At 36.8% G+C, this 27,487-nt stretch overlaps 1 protein-coding gene across 2 annotated transcripts in view; it reads right to left on the bottom strand.

The window, feature by feature from the left end:
* LOC139145468 (bridge-like lipid transfer protein family member 2) overlaps positions 1–27,487 on the bottom strand; it is a 90,538-nt gene that overhangs the window by 14,100 nt on the left and 48,951 nt on the right. For both annotated transcript variants that reach the window (XM_070716666.1, XM_070716667.1), the window contains exons 45-55: positions 26,615–26,911; positions 24,950–25,111; positions 24,338–24,435; positions 23,885–23,968; positions 23,318–23,410; positions 18,189–18,241; positions 14,601–14,715; positions 5,108–5,204; positions 4,155–4,242; positions 2,175–2,333; positions 1,235–1,287 (exon numbers count right to left, since the gene is read on the bottom strand). In XM_070716666.1, coding sequence (XP_070572767.1) covers positions 1,235–1,287; positions 2,175–2,333; positions 4,155–4,242; positions 5,108–5,204; positions 14,601–14,715; positions 18,189–18,241; positions 23,318–23,410; positions 23,885–23,968; positions 24,338–24,435; positions 24,950–25,111; positions 26,615–26,911 — 1,299 coding nt within the window. The remainder of the gene's footprint in view (positions 1–1,234; positions 1,288–2,174; positions 2,334–4,154; positions 4,243–5,107; positions 5,205–14,600; positions 14,716–18,188; positions 18,242–23,317; positions 23,411–23,884; positions 23,969–24,337; positions 24,436–24,949; positions 25,112–26,614; positions 26,912–27,487) is intronic.

A 27,487-nucleotide genomic window follows, 5' to 3' on the forward strand; every position in this document is an offset into this window, starting at 1 on the left:
AGATCGTGAAGGCTGAAAGCATTTCCAGTTAATGTTGCTCATGGGTAATTTTTAAAACTTCATATTGACGGCAATTTTCATTGTTCAATGCAGACAGCGTTTTTTGCATCACTTGTCACATACTTTTGTGTCACATTATTGAAAGAGGAGAGCGGTGTTTCTGAAGCGGACTTGTCTGCGTGCTAGTTGCACAGTGTTTCTGACTGCTCTCGCAGTGGAATTTCATGTTTTGCGCAACTTAACCTTTAGTCATTTCAATCGGTATTAGTTTTGGTCATGATAAACATCAAAACTCAAAGTGAAAGGTGCGATCTCAGTGCCGACTCCTGCGTTTTGAGGACTTCCGCGTTTTGAGTTTTAGCGCTCATTGGTGGCGCAGTTGCTACCAACAAACAGTATGTGTATGTCTTCAGGATACACCTACGTGTTCAGGGTATGTTGTGACTATGTGACCGGATTTATGTAAATCGATAAATTAGCATGAAGATGCAACATGGCTGCCCCTGTAGCTGCCGGGCCCCACTCAAAACCTTTGAGGGAAGTCACAGCTGACGCACTTTGAGTACACAGTGAATTTTCAAGGCAATATTTGATGTCATGAGTGGGCATTTGACATTTCATGATTTGATTATTTTTGTTGAGATGCAAAGGACAAGCCTTTTAATCCAAATTGTGAGACATAACTGATAAAATCAGCAGTGAAATTAATGTCGGTCTACATTGTTTTTAACTACTTTTAATTAATTAATTAATTTTAATTACTCAGCAAAGACAATACAGTTACACTTTTAGTAACCATTGGCACTTATAAAGGATTACACTCTGTTAAAGTGCGATGTTTAATCTTTAATGTGGTTACAATGTATATTGTATAATCTTGCATTAGCCGAGGATTGTTCAGTACCAGAACATACAGATTTTAATTTGACCAAAGTCAATTTCACTGCTGTTCTCATTAGTACTTTCATGTTATTGGCAGTGTGCTCTCTAAAAAATATGGATTTCTGGAAACTTCGTATCAATTTGAGATTTTTTGCATCTTCTCTATACATGCTAATTATGGAGTCATGTGAATCCAGTCACGTGATCAAGAACTAAAAATCATGACCTCGAAATTTTGCTAGCATCACAGGCACTTCGTGTGTGTCATGGCGTGCCATACAGGCTTACAGGACACACTGGCTTTTGCAATGCAAAAAGGGTGTAAACTTTCAAACATGTGAAAGCCTCTTACCCTTTGTAATCCATGGCCTATTGATTCCAGATCATCATCAGTGCTGAAATGACCTGAAAAATATCAATAAGGACATATACAATGTTAGAGAGAGAGAGAGAGAGAGTGAAGACAGACAGACTGAGACACAGAAAGGTGGAAAGAGACAGAGAAAAGGCAGAGACAAAGATCAATGGTGAGATCACAAGAAACGTGCATGCTGAGAAAACAGTTAGACAAATATACAAATATACAGAAAGAGAACATTGGAGGAAATACATGTATCTGCAGAAACAGAAAACAGGTGCTGAATGGAATGATTTGCATGCACAAAAGCAGCATCTACTGAGTGAACAGTAAGGGATATTGAGCCAAAACTTGTACATATTTTCACCTATTTGGTGTGGTATGCTACATCAATTTATCAAAGTCAACAAAGAATACATTTTTACAGTATCTATGTTTTGAGGTAGAATGCGCCTTGGGGACAGATATTCAGACTCTCAATTTGTTCAATTCTTTTGTAGTCTACCTCTTACACAGGGCTCATTTTGAAAATCTTGGAGTAAGAAAAAATTTCACTGTTTTAGTTTTTTAAAAATTTTGTTTCCCCCATAGAGTTTACACCGGGAATGTGGCCATTTTGAATTTCAAATGTCAGTAAATGTAAGGTACTGGTAGTTTGCTTCTCCCCTGATTTTTATTCTTGATTTGATAACAGTATGGTTGAAAATATCTTTGAGAAAAGTTTGAGTAAAAGCTTTACGCTGTCACTTTGAGATGCGTACTACCCTAAGGGGCCTCGGAATGTTCAAGTCTTTGATAACATGCTACGTTATGGAACACATAATTATGCCTCTCTGGTTTTAAACAACTTGACCTGACTTTGACAAATGAACTTGGCAGGAAGAGGGTCAAGGTATAGAAGATTAGAAATCATGTGGATGAATGTTTGCTGTACCAGATTTGATGGAGTGGGTGTCATCATTGCTTGATTCCTGGTCTATGTTTCTCCCGGGGAAAAAGAAAGACATCATTGTCTTGAAGAACCTGTACGTCAGCTGGATCTTCACCGGAACCACATTAACTTCAAAGTGCTCTTTTATTGATATTCCTCCCACTGAAAAAGAGAGTACGCACAATGGTCAAGTACGTATTATAGCACATTCTGGTCTGACAAGCTGCCTTCAGATTTTCTCGGTGTCAAGCAAGATACTGATATAGGTGGGATGTTTTTTCTGTGTATCTTTTGGACCATTAATATGGGGATCCCTTGCTATCAAGCTTTCAAATGAGGACAGACAATAACCAAGAAATTGGGTAACAGGATTTGTTGCAGCACACTCAGAGGTCTCTGAAATCTTTTCAAAATTTACACAGAGCTTTGTGTTGGACTGTTGGCATTATAGGGAACTAGACATTGTCTAAATTGAGGAGTTGCTACCACTGTCAGGTGCAACCATCATCTAGTGATAATAGCAATAAATCACAAAGAAATCAACTCTATTACAATAGAAACATTGTCAAGAAGGAGGTCCGATGTAGTCAAACAACACCACCAGATTTGCACAAACGAGGCTTGCAAATGATTCATTCTGACAGTAAGTGGGATGTATGATGTTTGTTTTGACTATGCATTACCTCCTTCCAGATGATATTTAAACTTTTGTGGAGTTGATTTCTTTGTTATTGATGACATTACTGCCTAGATGATAATAACATCTGACAGTGTTGGCAATTCCTCAATTTAGATGGTATGCATAGTTGCCGTACTGTCAACGGTTTAACGCAAACTACTGTAGCTGAATACTGTATCTCATCTTCAAGCTAACATAGTCTCTATAATTGTCTCAATGGAATCCTGATTGTTTGTTTGTGCACATCATGTCAGCAGCGAAAGTCTTCTTTCAAAATTCCTCTTAGACAAGTCGTGATCATAATAAAAGGCTTTTCATAACACCCATGCATGCAATTCATGATAGCATTATGAAACAGAGTTCAATGACATGACTTACTGTCATTAGCCTTCAACTTCTCCAAGAGACTCACAAACAGTCCCACTTATAACAACAAACCGAATCTGCTGTTTTCAACATGAAAACTCTTGACACGGTCAATACACTCACAGCAACTTAAAAGTCAAGTATTTTCAGTGACTTTTTCAGCAATTTTCAAGCTTTTTGAAGTCAAAAATGCCATTTTGCAGATCATTTTTAAATATCATTTTACATGTCATTTTTACAATATCACGACTGATCATTTTGACATTTTTGAAAATTGTGGGCAGATTATCAATCCTTCAGTGGTTTCTAGGACCCAATTTCATTTTGCAGGACTGTCTAGGAGGCTTCAAATTTCGATGGTTTTCCAGGAGTGTATTTATCCTGTCTCAAAGTGACCATCTGTTGCCAGTTCTTACAAAACAACAAATTATATAACGGAACCACACCAAATGTACACATTTCAGAAATTCCATACTTTTGTCCCTGGTGCCACTTTCGCAGCTTTCCTTTGCTTTGTATCGGATGGTATTTGTCATTTTTTCTTGTCTACATTAAGTTATTAATATTCTAAACGAAGAAGCCCCTGAGAAATACTACATTCACCACCGCCCCCTGGCAAACTGCCTACACAGCTACCCAGTACTTGTAACACACTCAGCATAATATGACTAATATTTTACGACAAAGCACTTGCATTTCAGACAGTTCCTTTTGATAATATTCTTTTCAATTTGTTGGTTTGGTATTTGGGTACCACTGCATGGCAAATTTATGCCCATGTCAAAGAAACACCATGAAAAAGAAATCCCGGTGGCAAACTAAAAAGAAGAAAATTTTGGTAAACACATTACCAGAAAAGCCTAAACACATCATGTTTTCTTTCACCATTTTGAAAAAGTTATTCATAAAATACAGGGACTTATATGATTTATACTAACCTGGTGGCTTTCCACGGCAGAATACTCTGAGAGCTTTCTGCCGGCTGAGATGGCCTTTTCCGCTTGCATCTTGAGGTGATAACACATCCTGAAAGATGAGGAAGCAGAACAGATGCAACACACTTCTGAAGGCTACTACTGTAAAGCAACACACTCACATGTACTTTTCACGTGTTAACAAATGTGAGTCTGCAGAAAACTTTATATTATTCTTGGAAGAGCTTTCTGGCTTGCTTTGCCTTTCCTTGTTCAGTGCTGTTGCACAGCACATGATGCCGAATTCTTGCAGCTGATAAACTGGCTTTGATTTTAATAATATCAACAGACATTCATGAACAAGATATTTTTTTGGAGTTGATTATGTGATGTGTCAGAAAAGCAATTTTCCTCTCTGCCTGCAGAAATGCGAAAAGACCAGACAGGCAGGTTCTTGAATTTACAGGCTCACTTATTTTTTAGAATTCTGAATGAGACACTCTAATTTTCATAATCGACAGGCTAAACTCAAACCAGTGTTCCCTCCAGGTTCAACTGATGCACTACTGATTAACAAAAGTTCTCCTCAGTACTAGAAATGTTCACATGTCATATTGCTGATGAAAAGAAATTTCCAAATTCCTAACTGACTCAGAGTTCAGAAATGTCTTCAGCTAGAGCCTACAACACAGCCCTCACATAACATTTAATGCTAGTAAATGTATTCACTTATGCAAATTACATTAATAGCCATTGTGTAAGTATGCTAATTAAATGATAATATTTTGTTACATTGTAGCAAAAATTCATCAACCCACACTTGCACAAAATCATCCATTCAGTGGATGTTAGGGTAACATCTGTACCCAGCATTGATAACATGTTGATAAAGAGAATGTTCCACTCGTGATTGGAAATGGAAACTAAATTTAGAGAAAAACATTACATGAAATGATGAAAAGAGGCTGGGGACTCACTTGATAAATTGGATTGGGAAGTAAATTGGTCATTGAGATCCATCCTAACTCCATTAAGTGTTCTCCTGAGTCATCATTCTTGGTAACTTTGCTGTACCTGCAAACATAATAAGGGGACGAAAGTCACGATTTCACGTTATACAACGTGGATTCAGGGACTAGTTGGTAGCTTATTGCACCCACAGACAGAAAAACGGATGGACATTGGTATGGCATTAGCTCACGTTCAAACATATTAGCTAAAAATTATACATAAATTTTCTTATTTTTTGCATATCATCTGACAGATTGCAAAAGCCATTTCAATTGAATTAAAGTCACTTTACTGAAAAATTTAACCATTTTTGTTTGGAAAGCAAATTTGCTGTATTCATGGGCAAAGTGATGAGCATTCATAAAGTGACCAAAAAAAATATAACTTCTTCAGCTTTGATTTCTAAGGAAAGGTAAAATTGCTCAATTTGGCCAGGAATGAAGAGAAACAAGGTTGGTGAAATTCAGATTAGACCATAATTCACATTATTTTTTGCACACAATGTTTGATGTACGCACAGGCGAGTGGCTTTTGGACTTTAAGAAGATAGGACAGACTCATTCCTAGGTTCAAACATATGCAACTATCTCCCTTAATTGAGGATGGTTCTGGGACTACGACTCAGAGGTAAGATTTGGGAAGAAATCCCTTTACAGAATCCATAATTAGTTGATGTTGACTCAGGATGGAAAGATCTGCCTGACATCCAGCCTCTGAGTGGAGGGTTTCAACAGACTCACGTCAACAAATGATACATTCATTACAGAGATTAAAGAAAAGAAACCTCTACAGACATGTTGCAGCCACAAATACTTGTATGACGCACATTCTTCTTGTTTACTGAATCAAAGAGCAAGCCCTTATTCAGTAAGACTCTTGTTTTTAAGTTGCTTTTACGAAACAAATTCTGCCAAGTTGCAGGACTTAGCTTCAACCGGGAATAATTAGCTCTGGTGGGCGGTCAATACAATGGCTTAGATTCTATGCAGTCAGTGAACTGCCACAAAATGATATACTGTGTATTTCAAAGCAAAGGTCAGATTAATCAGCAACACTCACTCTGTCTACATGAAAATCAACAACATGTGCAAGTAACCATAGTTACTGCAGAGTTTGTCGAAACATCCTTATTTTAGTAACATCCTCCTTCTTGGTTTTTTTTGAAGCAGAGATTGTTAGGCAACAACTTATATTTTGAAAATGTGAAGTGCAGATTGTGCATAATCATACGCACTCGGCATCATTAAAGGGACAAAGTCGGCCATTTTTCATGAATTTTGTTCGATAAGGGCCTACTACGTATATTGTTTGACATATTGAAAGATACTGGATGAATGCATGACCATGCATAGCCATCGCGAGTCATTCTTGCCATGGTTTCATTTATTGTGTCTAAAACCGGAGTTGAATATATGCATGGTCACCCATTCATTCAGTATCTTTCAACATTTCAAACAATATAAGTAGTATCTTGCATCCAACAAAATTCATGAAAAATGGCCGACTTTGTCCCTTTAATATCACTCATTTGAGAGGAACACCTACAGGCCATTCAGTATGATCTGCAAGATATCAACTTTCAATCTGAATATTGTAACTTCAAACTAGAAACATATCGGTCATTATAGCACTGATCACTAACTGTAGCTTTGATGCCAAATAGTTTGAACAACACTCGGTCATGTGACCAATTGTTCATGTCATCCCTGTATTCTGGTAAACTCAGAGTGATTCCATTGTTCTGATGCAACTAGTAAATAGCAACACTTTTATTCATATGAAAACTAGCAAATATCACACTTTCATGAGAACACTTGCGTATCAATGAAAGTAAGCCATTGACTCCTTAACATGGGAAAAAAGAGCAGGCGTTTACTAATTTGCATGTCTGATTTGCAATAGGTTTCTGATGGATTACTAATCTGCATATCTGATTTGCATAGGGTTCTGGTGGATTTTCTTCAAATAGACATCCTACTTCTCTGTGCGAGCATTAAACATTTTTTCTGTAAGCAATTTAACATTTTTTTGTACTGAGTATACAAATCTTTTGAAAAGATGTAAATTAAAAATTATCTTTTTCACATCCATAGGTACAGAAGTATCTCTTGCCAAAAAGATGTAGAAAATTAAACAGCTTCTGGCAGCTTTAGATAGTTTGCCAAGCTTCGGGCATTTTTCGCAACTCCAGTTTGTGCTCCCATAAAGCAAATGAGGCTTTCCAAAATATTTTAAAACGTTAATTCTCATAAAATACATGAAGCAATATTTCATCTTCTCTTTTGCAAAATGTACAAGGAGATGTTTCAGCTGCAGGAGGATCCACTTCACTAAGTCCAGCATTTGAATACAAAACATGGTGCAAAATATTAAGCTGAAATTGTCTCTGTTTTGAGTCAAAAATGATATTGGAGGGAAGCTCATACAACTGTTTTACATTAAGTTCACGATCAAAATACACCTCAGCTCTGGGCGAGATAAAATTACTCGTTAGATTCTGTTACCATAGCAACATAGAAAGATAAACATGCTTTTTATTATGCGCCTTGGGCAATCATGACTTGACCTTTCAAAACAATCATATATGATTTACAATCACTTTCAAAGACAGCATGGCTGCTACCGTAATCTCCCAAACAGATTAAATAAGACAAGTCTTCATTAGTTAAAAACAAAAATCCCCATGGGCATCCAAAACCAGGATGTGTCTGCGTAGTTTCTAATCAGACATTGTTTCCGCAGTTGAGGGTAACATTTCACTATATATTTGTTGTTTCTATGCCAGCCATCTCCTCCGCTCAACATGAGTTCACAGTGATAATTAAGTACTTTGAAGTTCATTCTAAATGCAACAGCCAGACCAAAAAAGGGACTTGAGATAATTAGCTTAATGCGTTGAAGAAGCAAGTCCCTCTTGTCAACCTTTACCAACATTTTGACCACACACACTGGTGGTCTTCGTCAGGAGAATTCCAAAGAGTGGTCAAAACATCAGTATAAGATTGTTTTTCATAATCCGAGACAGCGTGACTTGTCTTCTTCTCGGAAATCAAGGAAGAAATTCATCAGTGATATTGTTCGTTACAAGTATGGCTTTCATGTATGCCTGCATCTTACTTCAATCAAGGCTTCAATATTTCCTTCTATTGCTTTGAAAGGGCAATCACATGCAACTATTGAATGAATTTTTCACGATTTTTATTTTGTACATCAACTGCAAATGCTAGTTCTTCCCAAAGCATGTTAAAACACTGAACATTCAGCTTACCTAGGCAGCGTCTTTACACAGTATAAAATGTGCTGTTATCGTATACATTTGAATTCTAGTCTGGACCAGAATTCCCTTTTCAACAATATCAATGCAGTTTACACATGTACAGGCTGAGTTGACAAGCTGAATACTGTGTATCTCCACATACTATGGGGAGTAGAACAAAAATCCGTAGTTGACATTAGAAACAAAATAAGCAAGAAAAAAATTATCTCTGCACAGTCTTTTAACAAATGAGTGGGCATATACTGAAAACTTTCAGTTATAAAATATGATTTTTAACATGATGAAATTTCCCAGAAAAATGGGCGATTTTACCATTAGTGATCATTCTGCCATTTGATCTCATTACATTAATGCACCCTGTCCATTATGTACTTTGAAAACGGACTACCAATATCACTTACCTATCCACTGTTATTTTTAACTCTAGAGATAAAGCAGACATGAACTAAAAATGCTCCCATGTTTTAGTATAGCGGTATATTGCAGTTGTCTGTAAATTGGAATTTTTGCCACAGGTTTGCAACTTCATCAAAATTGTTATGATCAACATCATGGCCAATATTCACCATAACTTCATTCAAAACATAGGGCCAAAGTCCCTGAAGCTACTATAGACATGGATATAAAATTTAGTATTTCCTGACTGTATGAAATTATCTCACTAAGGACATCCTAGGGACCTGTAAACCAAATATTAAAGCTGTCTGCCCAGCGGTTTTGTAAAAACATGCGACCCAACAGTCGACAGAGCTCTGCTGTGTTATGTAGAGAATAACTTTTTGTGACACGTATTGATGAAATAGTTGGGTATCTTTGATAGCTCATTTCAGGATGGCCTGACCAAAAATGGCTAAATTAGCTGCAAAAATACAAAATTGAACATTTCATCATAATTTCAATATATTACATTAAGATAAAGCCTAGGAACCTGTATACCAAATATCAAAGCTATCAGATGAGTAACTTTTAAGAAACAAATATTTTGACCAAAAATGGCAAAACTTGACCCAAAAATACAAAAATTGAAGATTTCATCAAATTTCAATATATCACACTAGGACAACCCCTAGGAACCTGTAAACCAAATATCAAAGGCATCAGACAAGTAGTTTTTGAGAAACACATTTTTTGACCAAAAATGGCAAAAATTGCACAAAAAATACAAAATTGTAGATTTCATCATATATTCAATATATCATTAAGTTCATCTATAGAAACCTGTATACTAAATATCAAAGCTGTCAGACAAGCGCTTTTGATGAAATAAAGTTTTGACCAAAAATGACAAAAAAATTCCTTAAAAATACAGATTTGCATATTTCATCACACTTTGAACAAATCTAAGTTGGGTTATCCCTAGGAACCTGTACCAAATAACAAAGCTGTCTGACCAGCAGTTATGAAGAAGATTTTTTACCAAAAATGCCTTTTTTTGGCGCCAATTTGCATATTTTCAACAATATCAAAAACTTAAAAAAATAGCGTCAATGACACTGTAGCTCCCATCCTGGACTATTTAGTGTTTGTTCTCTGGTCAGATATTTGAACATGTGTGAAAGGGATAAAGTGCAGGGTTCCACATTCTCTCTGGCCCACTATCCCGAGTCTAGTAACTTTTTTTAAGGACTAGTAAAATTATTTTGTTGCAAGTCCGACGGATAGTGACTTTTCGATAAGTAGCTTTTGGTCAGCAACTTCAAAGTGCGCGGCCATTGAAAAACTACTGCGCTGGTGTTTTCACGCAGATAGTGTACATGGCCGGTGGCAATGCCGGTGGCGCTGTATGGGGTGCGCACTATGCAATGCGCATAGTTCAATGGCGTCGTCCATTCCATTTGCTCGCAACTACTCGCACGATCTATTTTCAGCTCTGATTTTTTACTAATGATGGAACGTTGTTTGGTTGGCTATACTCCCCCGGCTGTCAAAAAGGCACGATCTACAGTAGAGGTACGTCGAAAAAACAAGTGCTACGATGATAACGTCCGGGTACGTGAATTTCAGGAGGCTTGGAAAACGAAATACACTTGGCTGTCCTATTTTGTCAGTAATGGTAAGGGGGAAATGTACTGCGAGGTTTGTCGAAAATTTGACGCTGTGGGCACCTTTGTGACGGGATGTTCGAATTTTAAACTAGATTCTGTTAAGGCACATGCCATCTCAGTTACTCATAGCAGGAATGTTGGTAAGCTGGAAGCCAAGCAGGCGAAACCTGGCGAGACTCGGGCCGATAAAATTATTCTATCTTTGAATAAAGAGGTTGTCAGCAGACTGGTTGTTCTCTTCATAACGTCACATGCTCTCGCTAAACATGGCAGACCATTTTCCGATTTTCCTTGGTTGTGTGACTTAGATGAAGCAAAAGGTTTGAATGTCGAGTCTACGTATAGAAATGACAAAAGGGCACAAGAATTTGTTTCTGCTATAGCCGATTGTGAGCGGAGCAAACTATCTTCTATGATTAATCAAGCGAGATGGTTGTCCATTATTTCGGACGTAAGTGCTGAGAGTTTTGCTTTAATGTGAAATAAAACATTTTTCGAACAACAAGTTATTGCCTAGTTATGTCATGAGACTTTCAGACGGGACTACCAAATCTTTTGCAGGACCACTGAATTAAACATTTTACTGGTCCTGCGGGATAGTGATCATTTTACACAAATGTCGAACCCTGAAGTGCATGAAGTGAAAATACTTAAATGAAATGTACTGGAGACAGTGAAATATGTTTAATGTAATTATTCAGAATATAAAATGGAAAAAATACAGAATTAGATATACCGAATACTGTGATACAACCATTAAATCAACAAGTCATTTACAATGACATAGTCCCCACTTGTAATAGGAGTATTAGTCTTGATGGGGCAGGAAAATGTGGAGTGTATATGTTGAGATCTATGGGCACATAGGTCTATGTCGTTGTTCCCAATTTGAAACACATGAGGCATGTCTAAGTTATGGTTCTAAATCGGGAAAAAAGATCAGACCTCTAGCAGTATTGGCCAGCCAAGAAATACATATGTGCATTATAAATGAGGTACAAGATGTGACATCTTAAGGTCTAATATCCTATCAAAATTGGAGGGTATAGAACTTGTGGTTACTGAGATATGCATATATATGTATAATCAAGGTCAAAGGTCATCGAGGTCACATGACATTTTGAAAAAACAAATTATATTGCTAATTAATCCCTATATGTTAATATTAATATTAATCCCTAAAATTAGATATGCGCATAATTAATGAGGTACAATATGTGGCGTCATAAGGTGTCCCATCATACCATACATGAAGGCTGTAACACTTGTGGTTACTGAGTTATGGAAAAATATGTATATTTGAGGTCAAAGGTCACAGAGGTCACGTGACATTTTGTCAAAAAAATTGTATTGCTAAGTTATTCCTATATATCAAAAATCAGACCTCTAGCTCTATTGGCTCGCTCAAAATTAGATATGCACATAAGTAATGAGGTACAATATGTGGCGTCATAAGCTGTCCCATCATACCATACATTAAGGCTGTAGCACTTGTGGTTACTGAGTTATGGACAAATATGTATATTTGAGGTCAAAGGTCACCGAGGTCACGTGACATTTTGTCAAAAAAATTGTTTTGCTAAGTTATCCCTATATACCAAAAATCAGACCTCTAGCTCTATTGGCTCGCTCAAAATTAGATATGTGCATAATTAATGAGGTACAATATGTGGCGTCATAAGCTGTCCCATCATACCATATATGAAGGGTGGTAGCCCTTGTGGTTACTGAGTTATGGACAAATATGTATATTTGAGATCAAAGGTCATCAAGGTCACATGACATTTTGTCAAAATATCCGAGATATCTGCGTGAACGGATGGACTCACGGATGGACGAACAGACGGACATGACCCAATCTATAAGCTCACTGGACTTCATCCGTGGGGACTAAAAATTGTGTCACTGCATCCTTTTTGCAATATGAATACGATGAGAAACTAAATTTTTATTTTTTGTGGCCTTATACATGGGAGTCTATGGAGATCTGCCGTATACATGGGAGTCTATGGACGTGTAAATTAAAATAAATTGCAATTCACCACGATTTGCCCAAATTTGGGAAAGGTCACTCCTATGCACTTCCATACCAAGTTTCAAATCAATCCGACTGGTGGTTCAGAGCAGGAGATTTTTTGACCAAAAATGGGAGAAAATTACAAAAAAATTCATGAAAAATAGCAAGTCCAAGATACTGACCCAAGATGCGCACAATCATTTCATGTCAGCCCAAAGTACTTACATGCTAATTTTTCATGTAATCTGCTAAGTGGTTATTGAGTTTTTTCAATTTTGACTGTTTTTACATTTTTTCACTTAATTTGCATATTTTTGGCAATGACAACTTCATTTGAACAAAATCTCATCTACAGCCCATCATCCATGTACACACCAAATATCAAGATGAAATGTACAGCGGTTTTGGAGTTTTTGATGTTGACGGACAGACATACAGACATACAGACATACAGACACACAGACATACAGACATACAGACATACATACATACAGACATTTTCCTAGCCTATAAGAATAGCTTCCATTGCCATATATACATATGGCTATGGGAGCTAAAAAAATAGTTTCTCATAATCATATTTTTCATCTACACAACAAATATCAAATCAGTAAGTACTGCAGTTCTCAAGATATTTGAGTGGACGGATGCCTCACAAATGGACATACATACATACATACATACATACATACATACATACATGTATACATACATACATACATACATACAGACTGATGCCGGACGGACACCCATCCCAATAGCTTCTATGGACTACAGTCTATAGTAGCTAAAAATTAATTCAGTATACAGATATGGAATTAGCTGCAATGAAAATACTTAATTTCTTTGACTGCTGGCATTGTATCACCACTTTACATAGCAAGTATGATTGCCTTTGGCCAATTTGTTAAGTATGCAAAGTAGTAATTAACTGAACTAAAATGCTAAATGACTTTCAACTATGTTATATGAAAGTATCTTCAATGTACATAGCAATGTTTTGTCAACTTTGATCAAGTCAATCCAGATAGATATCCCTAATTATTAAAGTTCATCATTATCTAAATTAGCAATTAACTTTCATATCACCCTATAATATCTTTCAAGGCTGATATAGCCTTGTGTGATCAACATTTGTAGCAAATCTCATAAAACTTTTGGCAACCATTCTCTTTATATTCTTTTTCCCTCCTAAACCATAAACTATGCAAATAAGCATAAAATATGCAAGCCACGCCCACCAAAAACTAATCATTTCTTGCAATTCTCAAACAGAATCTATGTACCGGATTTCATTCCAATCCTATCAGGATTCTGGAGACATCCCACAAGCAGACACACGCAAACAGAAAGACAACATACGAACAGACTGACAAACATCGGTGAGATATTAGCTCACATGTGTGAATACGTGAGCTATTAAGCAAGTGGAGGTATTTTGTGGGCGCTTTTCAATTATGTGGCCATATTATCCTTAAGCTGGCTATAAAAACACCATTAATTTGTCTTTTGTTTATACAAAATGTTTTAGCTTTAACTTGAAGACCAAGCTTTGCTTTCTATATGGCATTTTGGGGGGAATTTGAGAAACCCTGCAATAATTTGTACTGAAAAGTACATTTTCGTTGAAATAATATGTAAATTTTGGTCTTTGAGAAAGTTTTATCAGCATGTATGCATTAGATCAAATCACGGCCATGTGACCACAAAGGATGCTCTAAGACTGCTGTATGCACAATCATGTTTCAGGTGTGAAACAATGTTAGTGGGGATGTTTTTGCTTTACCGGGAAGGGAGTGTAGTGGAGTTTACAAGGCAATGAATGAACCAAAAGGAGAATAGGTGTGCATAATTTGGCTACTCGATAAAGCTGAAAACATGCTAAATCCACCTTTACATTTTTTATAAATTTTAGCTGCTGTGCAATACCAGCAAAATTAATGTAAACTTGTTTCATCTTTCATGGCCCACAATCCATGTAACACAAAACACATACATACATACATACATACATACACACATACATACAGACGCCAACAACTTCAGCTTATATGATAATCTCACATTTGTTTACCAAATGTGAGCTAAAAATACACAATTCCATTAAAATGCAAACTTACTTAAATTGTCGCAGTTCTAGATCTGCTATGCCAAGCTGGCCATCTTCCTCAGTGAGTTTCCATCGAGCACTGGCAAAACACACCTCAGCCCTCCGTACAGCACTACTGCTTCTCTCTGCATGTCAGAATAAATGGGGTTTTTTTTCATAAAATTTCAATTTTCATCAGCATTACACGTACATGACGGTGATTATATTCACTTCCCTTCACATACAAAAGCTGTCAAGATTTTCAAACTATTGTATTTTCAGAAAGAAATTATTTTGCAGCAATATAAGGTAAGCTTAACCCTCTGAGCGCCAAAGTCAATTTTGGTCGATTTTAAAATATATCCTACTCAAATTTTCTCAAGTTTTTGCCAAAATTTCGATAACAAAATGTAGCCAATGAAATATATGAAGGGTGGTAGCACTTGTGGTTACTGAGTTATGGACAAATATGTATATTTGAGGTCAAAGGTCATCGAGGTCACATGACATTTTGTGAAAATATCCGAGATATCTGCGTGAATGGATGGACTCACGGATGGACGAACAGACGGACATGACTCAATCTATAAGCCTACTGGACTTCATCCGTGGGGATGAAAAATTGGAATATTAATACGATGAGAAACTAAATTTTTATTTTTCGTGGCCTTGTACATGGGAGTCTATGGAGATCTGCCTTATACATGGGAGTCTATGGACGTGTAAACTAAAAATATGAAAATTTCACCACGATTTGCCCAAATTTGGGAAAGGTCACTCCTATGCACTTCCATACCAAGTTTCAAATCAATCGGACTTGTGGTTTCAGAGAAGATTTTTTGACCAAAAATGGGAGGGAATTACAAAAAAATACCGTCAATGACGCTGTACCTTCTCTAATGTGTGGCCAGGTCAGGTAATTGGTTGTTGGCATGGAGTTGTTGGTAAATAGTTGATGATGTAGGGGCATGAGGTGGGATATGGACCCAAAGAACCCAAAAGATGATTAAATACATCAATCAAAAAAATTCTAAGCTACAGTATAAACTGCCTAAAGATAGATAGTTCAATGTGGAAAAAAGTTAAACAATTCAGAAATAAGAATTAACAGTCCAAAATAGTAATGACGCACTTCCTTACTGACCTGAGTGCATGTGAAATACACAACCTGGCATCTGTAAATTAAATGTATACCAAGTGATCATTTCCAGTCACTTTTAACTGTTTTTAATGGATTTTCCAAAGAGTCCTGTGGAATGATGAAAAACGCCTATCTGGTCTTGTGTTTGTATAACCTCATGGCTGATAATTGTCATAGTATTGAAAAAAAATTGAAAGTGAAGAAATTACTGTTTTTAATAGGCATATTTTCCTTGAAATACATGACCGTGTAAAGAATATATGCTAAAAGTGTTTAAGAGTCAATTTCTTTTCAAAAAATAATTTAATTTGTGACCAAAGGATTTTTATTCTTTGAGTTTACAAATTCAAATATTGCAATTTGTTCAATCATCTTGTGCAGTGCAAAATTTATAAAATGACTGAAAAACAAAAAAAATTGGCAGAATTACAGTCTTTGTGATGTAAAATTATGGGTTGACATCACGATAACTGTTAATCTGTTTGAAGTACTAATATACTATAATTTAAAAAAGAAAAATTCATGCAGAAACGGTAAAATATATTGTCAGCAATGTAGTGTTAATTTTGACTTTACATCAAAATATGCCTTTGCTGGATACCAAATATATAGGGCGAAATATCAGCCATGTTCAGCAAAATCCACACAACAGCATCGATCCTTTTCTAATTTGATTTGATTTGCTTATGTTATCCTTGTATGACAGTCAGTACAATATGGAACTTAAACACAACACAATGAATAAGTATGCTGTAAATGAAATGGTGTGGCTGCATCCACATGCAGCAATAGGAGTGCCTTTGTCTCTCACCCCTCATTTCCAACCTGTCCCATCCCTGAAAAAATAGTTTGGTCTTATATTTATAATGTTAATAATTTCTGTATTTGTTAAAATGTGCGCATCTCAAAAACTTTTGATCATAAACATTTTCATTGTTTTTTATAGCTGACCAATCAGTTAACCTGTTTATATTGAATATTTGCGCATTTTTCCTCAGTATTTGACATTTTCTGAATACCTTCTTATTATCAGTTTGTCATTTTCTAAAAGTTTAAATGCTCCATTGTGTGGTCAAGCTTTCCACAAGCATCAAATGTGGTACTTCATATAGGAGGGTCTGCCTCTAGAGGGCGGGCATCATGAACACTCCTGTGTTTGTTGGTTAATTCCTCCACGTAAACTTCTGATTGTACTGTAAACATTGAACATGGCCGACGTCCGATTTTCCTGTCTAAAACTTTCACTCATTTTCGTTCATATGACTCTGAAACTCCAGGAAACGATTGGGAAGAAAGGGTTATCTTGAAATATTGAGGTACTCGCCGATATTTTGCAAAATTAAATGAGAAAAAATGCAAGGAAAATGCCGACAGGCTTACACAATGACAGTTTTCAGACTCGGAGGCATATGATCATCTCTGCAGATTATGCAACAGGCCAGATCACGTGAGGCCATGAGGGGATATCCACGCAACTCAGTACAAAACACTAGCGCTCACAGAGTGAGCAAACACAAAGTGAGTACCCCTAACGTCAGCTCAGTAGTCTGTAATAGATTGTAGTCAACTAAGAAACCTTGGAGAAAGGCTTAACACTGTGGCTATGCCGCTAAGTCCCTTTTGATTTTTGTCATAGCTCAAAATCGTTCTCCCACACCTCAACCTGAGCCATGAACACCCCCACCAGTTTATGATATGACCCATCACAATGGCATGACGTCAACGGATCTTGACAGACGGAAGTCTTGACAGACGGAAGTTCTTGACAGCAGCATATTGGTTTTCAACTCTAATACCTTCTCTGTCTATAAATAGACACGAGAAGGTAAAAATTCATTAAAAATAGCAAGTCCAAGATACTGACCCAAGATGTGCACAATCGTTTCAGGTCAGCCCAAAGTACTTACATGCTAATTTTTCATGTAATCTGCTAAGTGGTTATTGAGTTTTTTCAATTTTGACTGTTTTTACATTTTTTCACTTAATTTGCATATTTTTGGCAATGACAACTTCATTTGAACAAAATCTCATCTACAGCCCATCATCCATGTACACACCAAATATCAAGATGAAATGTGCAGCGGTTTTGGAGTTTTTGATGTTGACGGACAGACACACAGACATACATACATACAGACATACATACATACAGACAGTTCCCTAGCCTATAAGAATAGCTTCCATTGCCATATATACATATGGCTATGGGAGCTAAAAATTCATCAAAAGTTACAGCTTTGGGCCCTTCTAAAAAAATACAAATATGCAGATTTCATGCTAACATGAAAAACAAAAACATTTGAATAAGGATTATAATACACACTGTACGCACCAAATATCAATGCAGTCAGGTCAGCAATTTATAAACATGGGTAACAGTCAACAACATTGATGGCTGGCTGACAGGCTGCCAACAGAAAGATTTTTCTGAAACCTGCAGGTATGACTGATGACAGTGGAGATAATAAAAGATATTACCTTGCTTTGGCTGTAGCTGTATCCTCTTTTGAAATTGGCTTTCTTTAAAGCAACTGCAAGAAGAAAACAAATGATGATGAATAGCACTGATTGCAAATGCCCTGATTGCAAATGACATCATTTTTTTCTCTCATAAATATCCATAAATAAATATTGTCCGCATTTTCCGCATAAATGACAGAAATAAATAGTGTTATAATGGCTCCTAAAAGTCACACTTATTCGTATGAATTTATGGCTCAGACTGCAAGCTGCAACAACAGCCATGAATAAAACAACAAAATTTGTCCAAATTTTAGAAAGTGTTCTCTGATGTCCTACGTATATTTAGTAACATACCTGAAATCGCAATCAACGCTATTTTCGCACATAGGTATGGAAAAAAGTTATCTACATGTATGTTGCAAGATATAACAAATAAATTCAAATATTAACTAATTTTTACACAAATGTAGAAAACACATATTATACCTTTTGAGTGGAACAGTAATTTTTATCGCATTCTCACAAAATGAAAGACTTTTTTCAGAGTTTGATCAAAAACTGCAGGTGTAGTATAGGTATAGTTGGTCCAAAATTATCAAAAAAATTAACAGAAAAATTCAAAAAAATTGGTCAAATATTTTTCAGTATTTACTCTGTAGATGGACACACTGGGAGTCAAGTGTTTCAAATCAATTAGTTTTCACTGGTTTTATGAAAGACAATTTGTGTCAAAATTTATTTAAAAAAGATCACATTCGCATGGCATTTTTGTTTGAAGTATATATATGCATGACTACAGTTAAACAGTTTTTGCAAAATTGGAAAGTGAATGCTCTATAGAAACCTACATGACACGGCTTTTGACACTTTGAATGCCAAAATCAATTTTTGTTGCCTTTATAAAAGATACCTGAGTCAAATTTTTTTTTATTTTTGCCAAAATTTTGATCAAAAACTGAAGCAGATGAAATGTGATGTCCATTAGGTCCAAAATTATAAAAAAAATACTGAAAAATTCATAAAAATTGGCAAAATGCTGCCAAACAATGTTGGTGAGAAGAGTTATAGCACTCTGAAAGGGTTAACGACAAAGTGTAGTGCTCCCATCACATGCAGTCAATGACCTGGAGCAATGTCGTAGGTAAGAAACTGGTTGCCATGGCGCTTTGTCTCTCCCATCTTTCCCACCGGTAATTAGCCGGAGTCAGTCTTACGCACAGGAAGTATGAGGAAAGAGTTCAAATACTCTATGACATACACTGTATCCCACTAAAATCACAGCAAGGATTCACTGCTTATATAATTTTATTCGACTCTCTCCCTGCCCCTCAATCACATGGATTTCCAAGGCTATTGCAGCAGTTACCATTCACACAATACATGAAACCAGTGAAAGGTTAAAAGCAAAAGAGATGTAGCATTTTCTTTCTTAAACACACCTTTCATTACAATCTTTTCAAAATTTTGGAAAAAAGGCACTAAAAGTGGGATTGAAACAGACTGTATCGTTATGCGGGGAAAATAAAGTGTCTATAACAACGCAGGTAAGGGATGTGTCCGTTAGGACACTACAAACACCTGATCAGGCACAAATGAAATCAGTCCACAAAAGTTGACTCTATCCAGAATGATCTTGACTTTTCCTCTTTGAGGGAAGATGACTATCATCAAACAAAAGACAAGTAAGGGATTCCAAACTATACATAAAGTAGGGCAGGCATAAAATGCTTCAGTATTGATGCCTTAAAAACAAACTTGATGAACACATCTCAAACAATTGGTTCATGTAAGTTGTATACTTTTTTCACAGAAATGTAGTACTATTGCAAATTAACTGCAATTAACGAACCTTTACATTAAAGAAAACACAAGCCTGAAGGCCTAGACAGTTTCCTTGATTAAAAAGGAGTTTGGCATTTTCAACTCCATCAGTTTTCAGTAGCCTTATGAAAGGAAATTTGTGTCAAGACTATCTAAAATAGATAACATTCACATGGCATTTTTGTGAAGAATAAATAGATTAAAGCAAAAGTGGGGAAGTACAAGATGATAATATGATGCACTTCAGAAACCTACAGGACACAGCTTTTAAGGAAGTATTCACCTTGAAAGGGCATAAAGGAAAAGACTTAAATATTTTCTAAAACTTTCTCAATAAAACTTTCAATCATTCTCTTACTAAATCAAGAATACAACAATAAAACTCACAAGTCCCTGTGCACAATTTGGTACTTAGAAAAATTAATAAACATTTTACCAATATTTAAAATTTAAAAGCCACCATCTCTGTGTTAACTCTATGAGAAAAAGTACAATTTTTGATTTCAAAAAAAATAAGCCAATAAAAACGTTTTATACACCAAGAGCTTTAAAATGAGCCCCGAAAATTGGTAGATCAGAACAGTACAGTAAAAATTTGAGAGTCCTAAGTTGTCCCTGAGGTGCATTTTACCTTAACCCTTTCACCACCATGGTTTAACCCAAACCAATTGTTGTCAATGGTGATTGTGGACCTGTTTACAGGGAATTGGGGGTGAACAGGTTACAGACACAGCTTTTAAAGACAAAGTCTGGTGTTTCCCCACACATGTGGTCAATGACCTGGGGCTATGTCTTTGATATTAAAGAAACTAGTTGCCAAGGCACCAGAGCCATGAACTATGTCTCCCGCAATTTTCTCCACAGTAATGGGTTCCAGTCAGCCCTGTGAACTGTCAATTACAAGTTCAAATACTCAAAGAAATAGCGCACCATCTCATAATCGTATCACAGCAAGAATTAATTCAAAAATGTCAATTCACATAATGCTACATGGGACTCCTGGCTCTACAACTGTGTAACTTTTGAAAAGAGTCCCTTCCTTATCTAGAATTACGTTCATTTTCATGAATAGACAAATTACTGTACATAATTGGTCAATTGTGACCGGGTACATGTAATTAATTACCCCCCCCCCCCCCCCGAACCTAGAATTTAGCCTTTAATCATTGCATTCATTGATCTAGACTAGCCAGACTAGTCTTATAAATCATGTTTACTAGAAAAAAAAATGTAAAAAAAATTGCTGAGTGTTGTCCATGGCAGAAAATGTGAATGTATAATGTATAATATATTGGCAGTGTACAGTTCTGAAAAGTGAACTGACTGTGGTCATCTTGTTACCTATATCAGCAATGCCATGGCATTCAAAACCGTTTTGATTTGTTGTTTTGCTAGTTGGATATTCTGCAAAACCTTTTTGATTTGTTGTTTTGGTAGTTGGATATTCTGAGCTCAAAAAAGAAGGAAAACGAAAAAAAATCATTGCCCAATCATGTGTTTGACACCTCTGTGAGAAACAAACCAACCATTATTTGACCAAACTGAGTTATACAGCCTCTTGAGTTCAATGAACTCCTTTCCTATCATTCAAAATACCAATTCCTATGGTTATACATAGCAGTAGCAATGCCTTCACAGGTTTCACTTGCAAACAACTTCATTGGAAAAAACACACTATTTATCAAAGACTATACTGGGCAGAAAAAAGAGGAAATCAGTAATTCACAGTTGAAGTCAAGAGCCTGATTCAGAATGAGCGGAATTTCCGGAACCTGTTACTGTCTCTGCCATGTTTTGAATGATATAAAGACAGAGATGCCCTAAGGTATTGAAATTCAACCACAAGAACACTCACTGGGACCAGAGCTGGCACAGAGTGTCAACAAACATGATAATATGAGGTTATTACGAGAATACCGTAAAGGATGCACGAGGACACTGGTGCAGTGTATCCCTCAACGCAAAGCGAAGGGCGATGTGCTGCACCAATATCCGAGTGCATCCTTTGCAGTATTCGTGTTAACCGTATTATCATACATCTTACATTCCTGACTGGGGCATCAAATTGTCAGAGTAGTGACCGTTTTTGTGCAATGTCAACGATTTTTCTTCCGCTTTATAGCGCAAGTGTGGAACATGATGTCTGATGCACTTCTGCAACTTCTGGATAGTGTGTGCACTACACAAGTATGTACAGAGCACGTGTGAGATGTCTTCTGGCACTGGTCCAATGAGTCCCTTGAAACCATTCAACGGTGAACACGCAAACAGAGCCGCAGGGGGTGGGGTACCTGGAAACCGTACATGTTACGGGAACGGGCATTCCGTACGGCTTTTTTACTGCACGCAAATTCTATTGTCCTTGATGGCAGATGTATAATAATAACCTAATACGCATCTTTGACACATACATGAACGGGTAATACACTACAGAAAACAACCATCCATCCATCCATAAATACATACACAGACACAGACACACTTATATGTAAAATATGTATATACACACACACACACACACACACACATATTAGATACACATACATATATGCACATACATACATACATACATACAAACACTGGCTTTTTCCATCCATCACATAGGCTCCCATTGTCTCACACATACAACAAATTGGGGTGTTAGACTCAGAAGAAGAGAAAATACTAGCATGTTATTCCAGCCTAACTAAAATTACAGCTAGGATTTTCATGCCTTCACCAAGATGTTGCTCAACACAGCAAGTCTGCATTTATTTTCTAGAGTCTGCTCAAAAACCTGCACCAACTTTATAGGCCCTGCATGAACTTTTGAGTCAAAACCCACGACGGCTTTGCCGTCTCATCCCATTGGTGTGCAGGATTCTGTAGTTCTATGTGTGACTGCAAACCATAAAACATTACAGCTATTTTGACTTACTTCAATGATAAGTTGTCAAAGAAATTCATTTTGATGAACAAGAAAGCACACATTCACAGGCATAACAGCAGCATTTTTAATTGGCCTTGTACATGATTGGGGATATGAACAGACATAGCACTCAACAAGGCTTTGTCGATGACACAGTCACCACTTGTTTATGGGTACTTTGACTACAAGTTCTCAAAGAGGACAGAGTCCTGTTCATTAACTACGTCCGTGGGGACTAACAACCATGGCTAGATTTTCATTTGCAACGGTATACTGTGTAGAGGCTACAGAGGGCGCTGTTCATTTGCAGGAGCAACGGTGCAGTGTCGAATGTTGATTAGCTTAATGAGATAGGAAAAATACATGCTTAAACTGTAAGTGGAAGTATTTTTGAAATTTAATTCCTACTACATACCTGACCATCAGTTTCAAATCTTCACTAGCATTGATCAGATTCTCCTTACACTCATTCAACTGCTGTTCCAAATCAATGCTCTCCTGTAACAAACTTGAAAGGGAAATTGAAAAAATAAATTTAATAATCCTATTTTGATGGGTTTAAGTTTACTACATGCCAGGTGAATTTTAGTCAAGGCTGCAGTATAAAAATTACCTTTGTGATCAAACTAAACTCTTGAAGAATTTCAAAACTAAACATCAGAGATCCCTTGAAATACCAAAATTTTACCCTCTAACAATGTTGTGTTTATCATGCTGACACAAGGTCGTGAGGACATCCAATTTAATAAACTCATTTTAACCTTGGTGTTGACCTTTCATTTATGATTGTTTCAAATGTGTCCTGGAAGGTTTCCAAGAATCTTGAACTTGGAAGGAACTGACAGTATACCGGTCCTTGTTATTGCAGTAATTATAACAAGAACATTCATGAAAAGTACAGCTATTGTATGTGTGTCTGAAATTGTGTTCCACCAAAACTGTGCTAGGTTACACAAAGCCATATCAAAGTGATGAAACTTACTGTTCTTCGTTGGGATTTTCCTCAAGGTCTTTGTTTAAAAGATACAGGTCTTTCTCAAGTCTTCTAAGATTTGAAAGCAGGGATCTGGTGGCAGGTAAAAAAAGTCAACAGCATTCAAAACAACTGAGAGAAGAAAACTTGTTTGATTTAAAAAACAAAAGATTACATCTGTTGGTATATGGTGGCGCTCTATTGCAAATTCAATAGTTTGTGTGCTTGTTTATTTTGTGTGAAGTACTACATGTTCACATCTTAAATTGTTCAGATGTACAACTTTTCCGAGGGGAAAGCCAAAAGAAAGTCTTTCCACTTCTTTGGCAAACATGCAGATATTCAAAACATAATCAAATAAATTCAAAGCCAGGCAAAAGAATCAGCCTTTGAAATCTGACAATCACCGACATGATTGTCAAATAAGCATACCATAGGCAGTGACTTTTTTATGTTACTTGCCTCACTGTGTTCTGCAGTTGTAGAAGTGGACTTCTCTGATCCTCAATACTGGTGAGCTGCAACTGGAATTTCAACCGTTGAAGTCTCTCACTGGCCTCCTGCGTTAGAATTTACATGGAAACAACCTTAAACATCAGACCAAAGGAGCATTACAAAGGTGATTTGGATAAAACTCTGGAAAACTATGCAGAAAAAGATTTGGTTTCTGAACTGACTGGGATGAAAGGCTAAGTCAAGGAAAATGGCCAACTGGCAATTTTTCTTTCAGATTTCTGCATCAACATGCATTCCCTCTAACTGACGAAATTTCTGAAGTTCTTTGAGTCAGCAAAGGAATTTCTGAAAATTGTTTTAATTAACCCTTTCATCCCCATTTCCATCTCTAGAGGTCCAACTTTACCATAGAAAACAATAGGATTGGTTCAATCCACAGCGGTGAAAGGGTTAACGTCAACTTTATACCAACCAGTCCGTGCAAAATGTAACATTTTCTTGTGTCAAACAGGACTTTTTTGGGTCGGTAGCATAAATTCAGCTCAGAGGGCGCACTCTTCTGGATCTCAAATCACTAGATCTGATCACCACCACTGTACCTAAAACGCACGCACTTACCTTCCGTTTTGGCTCCACATAGAGTAGTAAATTATTGACAATGTCGAGGATCATGGCGTACTGGGATGAATTTGTGCAGACATTTAGATCGTGATGCAACAGTGTAAATGAATCAACGGCTTCTTCTTTGTGGAGCAGGAGATCAGCATCTTTCTCGGAATTCTGAAAAAAAAGTCAAATGGATTCATTGTAAGACCAACTGAAAACAACATGAGAGATCCTGAAAAAATACAGCTTTAATCAGATTAGTATGTATGCAATGTGGATACTCAAATTGGAGGGTAACATGCATCTTGACTGATAAGAAGTTAAAGGCACAGTTCGTGATCCTTAGGATCGCCTTTGTTCTAGTCTGTAAGAGGATTATGGAGATGTGATAGCCTTTTGTTTTCCATTGAAATTGTAATCTGGTGATTAATTTTCTGATGAGACGATCTGGTACCAACACAGGCCTTTAATGTAGTATGTGCTTCAAAGGAGAAAGACTTAAAAACTTTTGCTCATACTTTTCTCAATGAAATTTTAAACCATTTCTCTTACCAAATCAAGAATACAACCATTTTCAGTAATAGATAGCGAAGCCACTGCAGTGAACTGCAATAAAACTGCTCACACTAATTAGTTTCAGCTGTAGCCAGCTGGCAAAGTCGACAACATTGTATGTCCCGTGCAGACAGTTTGTCTGGGGAAGTTGAAATAAAAAAGATTTGTACATGGACCAGTGCATGGTAATGTTACATTGTATCTTAATCTTGAACACAGGGTGCCAATCGTAAACTCTCATTTACAACCCGAGCCTCAGACAGAGCTAGTTTTGCCTTTGTACAAGCAGACTTTTTGTCTTTATCAAGTAGCCTTGTTCAACACCAAAGTGGTCACGGCTACAGCTGAAACTAATTAGTGTAAGCAGTTTTATTGCAGTTCACTGCGGCAGCTTCGCTATCTAATACTGAAAATGGTTGTAAACATCAGGGGTCACTGTGCAAAGTTTGGCACTGGGGAAACAAATTGCTGAACATCTACCGATATTTGAAATTCAAAATGGCCGCCAATGCTGTGTTAATTAATAACTCTATGGGTCAAAATAAATTTTTTGATTTTGCAAACACTTAAGACATTGAAAATTTTCTTTCTCAAAGAGCTTTAAAATGAGCCCCCACAAGTGGTAGACAAGAAGAGTATTTAGAAGACTGAGAGTCTAAATGTCTGTCCTGAGGCGCATTCTACACATGTACCTTAAAGAAGCCTGTTTCTTCTGGCTTCAAACTATTTATTATCATGGTTTGTTTATATTTACATTTCAAATAACAAGGCATGATAATTGACAAAAAGGAGTATGGTATGCCACTGTATTTGACAGTTGAAAATTCTGACCTAGAGAGTTTACCTATTAACTAGGATTGGGATACGTTCAAGGGTTGGGATAAATTTTTTCTACAGATCCAAAAACACTTTGCAGCACTGCATCGCTTCAATCAAATGAAACAATTACAACAGATTAACATACCCAATGACTCACTTAGCATAATTTCTGAGTCTTATTTTGCGTTTCTGAGGCCAATGATATGCGATAAATATGCAAATGTTATTCTAAATGAGATCATATCATATTTCCATGGTTGATTTCCAGGTATTTGATTGAAAAAAGAGAAACAAATTATATACCATATCCGGAGGCTCGATGTGCGCCGCTAGCTCTGGGTCAATATCGCCACCATAGCTTGCATAGAAAAACTGACAACTGCACCGTGATATCATCCTCTGTAGCTGTACTGAGTTCTGCTCGGTGGTCCCCAACGATGCGCCCACCGTGTTGCTGATGACGCCACCAGCAGACTGGCCACTGCCAACCATGTCGGCAACGCTGCCAATGGCCGGCGTGTTCTGCTCTTCAATATTGGAGACCGACAGCCAGGTGATCTCCTGTCTTTCCGACAGGCCTTGGTCTACCGTGGCAAAATACTGAACAAAGTGGGAAGAGAAAATGAGTAAAAGCTGTGCTCACAATGAGCAAACTCGTACTTGAAATGTCTTCATTTGCTAATTTGCATTTTTTATGAAAATATAACAGATTATGAAGCATTTGAGTACTTTACAAGTTTTTCAAATGAAACACAAACGAGGTGTTCAGCATGTATTTCACTGTACTTTTTGACATATTTTCGATCAAGTTTGTTTTATCTATAAGAGGATTATGGAGTGTCATAGCCTTTTGTTTTGCATTGAATTGTAATCTTATAAGTAGATTTCCTTGTGAGACAATCTGATGCCAGCACAGGCCTTTAAGGATCATGGACACATGAAATATGTGCAAGGAAAACAGAACTTCTTGCATCTGACCTGAAACCCCCTTCCCCTAAATGAAAAGTTGGAAGTGTGAAAATCTGATGATGAAATTAACGGTGATCATGTATTGCACCTACGGTTTTCCATGGCCGCAAAACTAGCTCATGAAAGTGAAAATTGATACCTGATAATCACAAAAAAGATAAAAATCCTAACCCTAAATGACTTTTGTTTGTTGTGGGTGTTATAATT

Source organism: Ptychodera flava, chromosome 12, assembly GCF_041260155.1.
Source record: "Ptychodera flava strain L36383 chromosome 12, AS_Pfla_20210202, whole genome shotgun sequence".
Taxonomy (NCBI): Eukaryota; Metazoa; Hemichordata; class Enteropneusta; family Ptychoderidae; genus Ptychodera; species Ptychodera flava.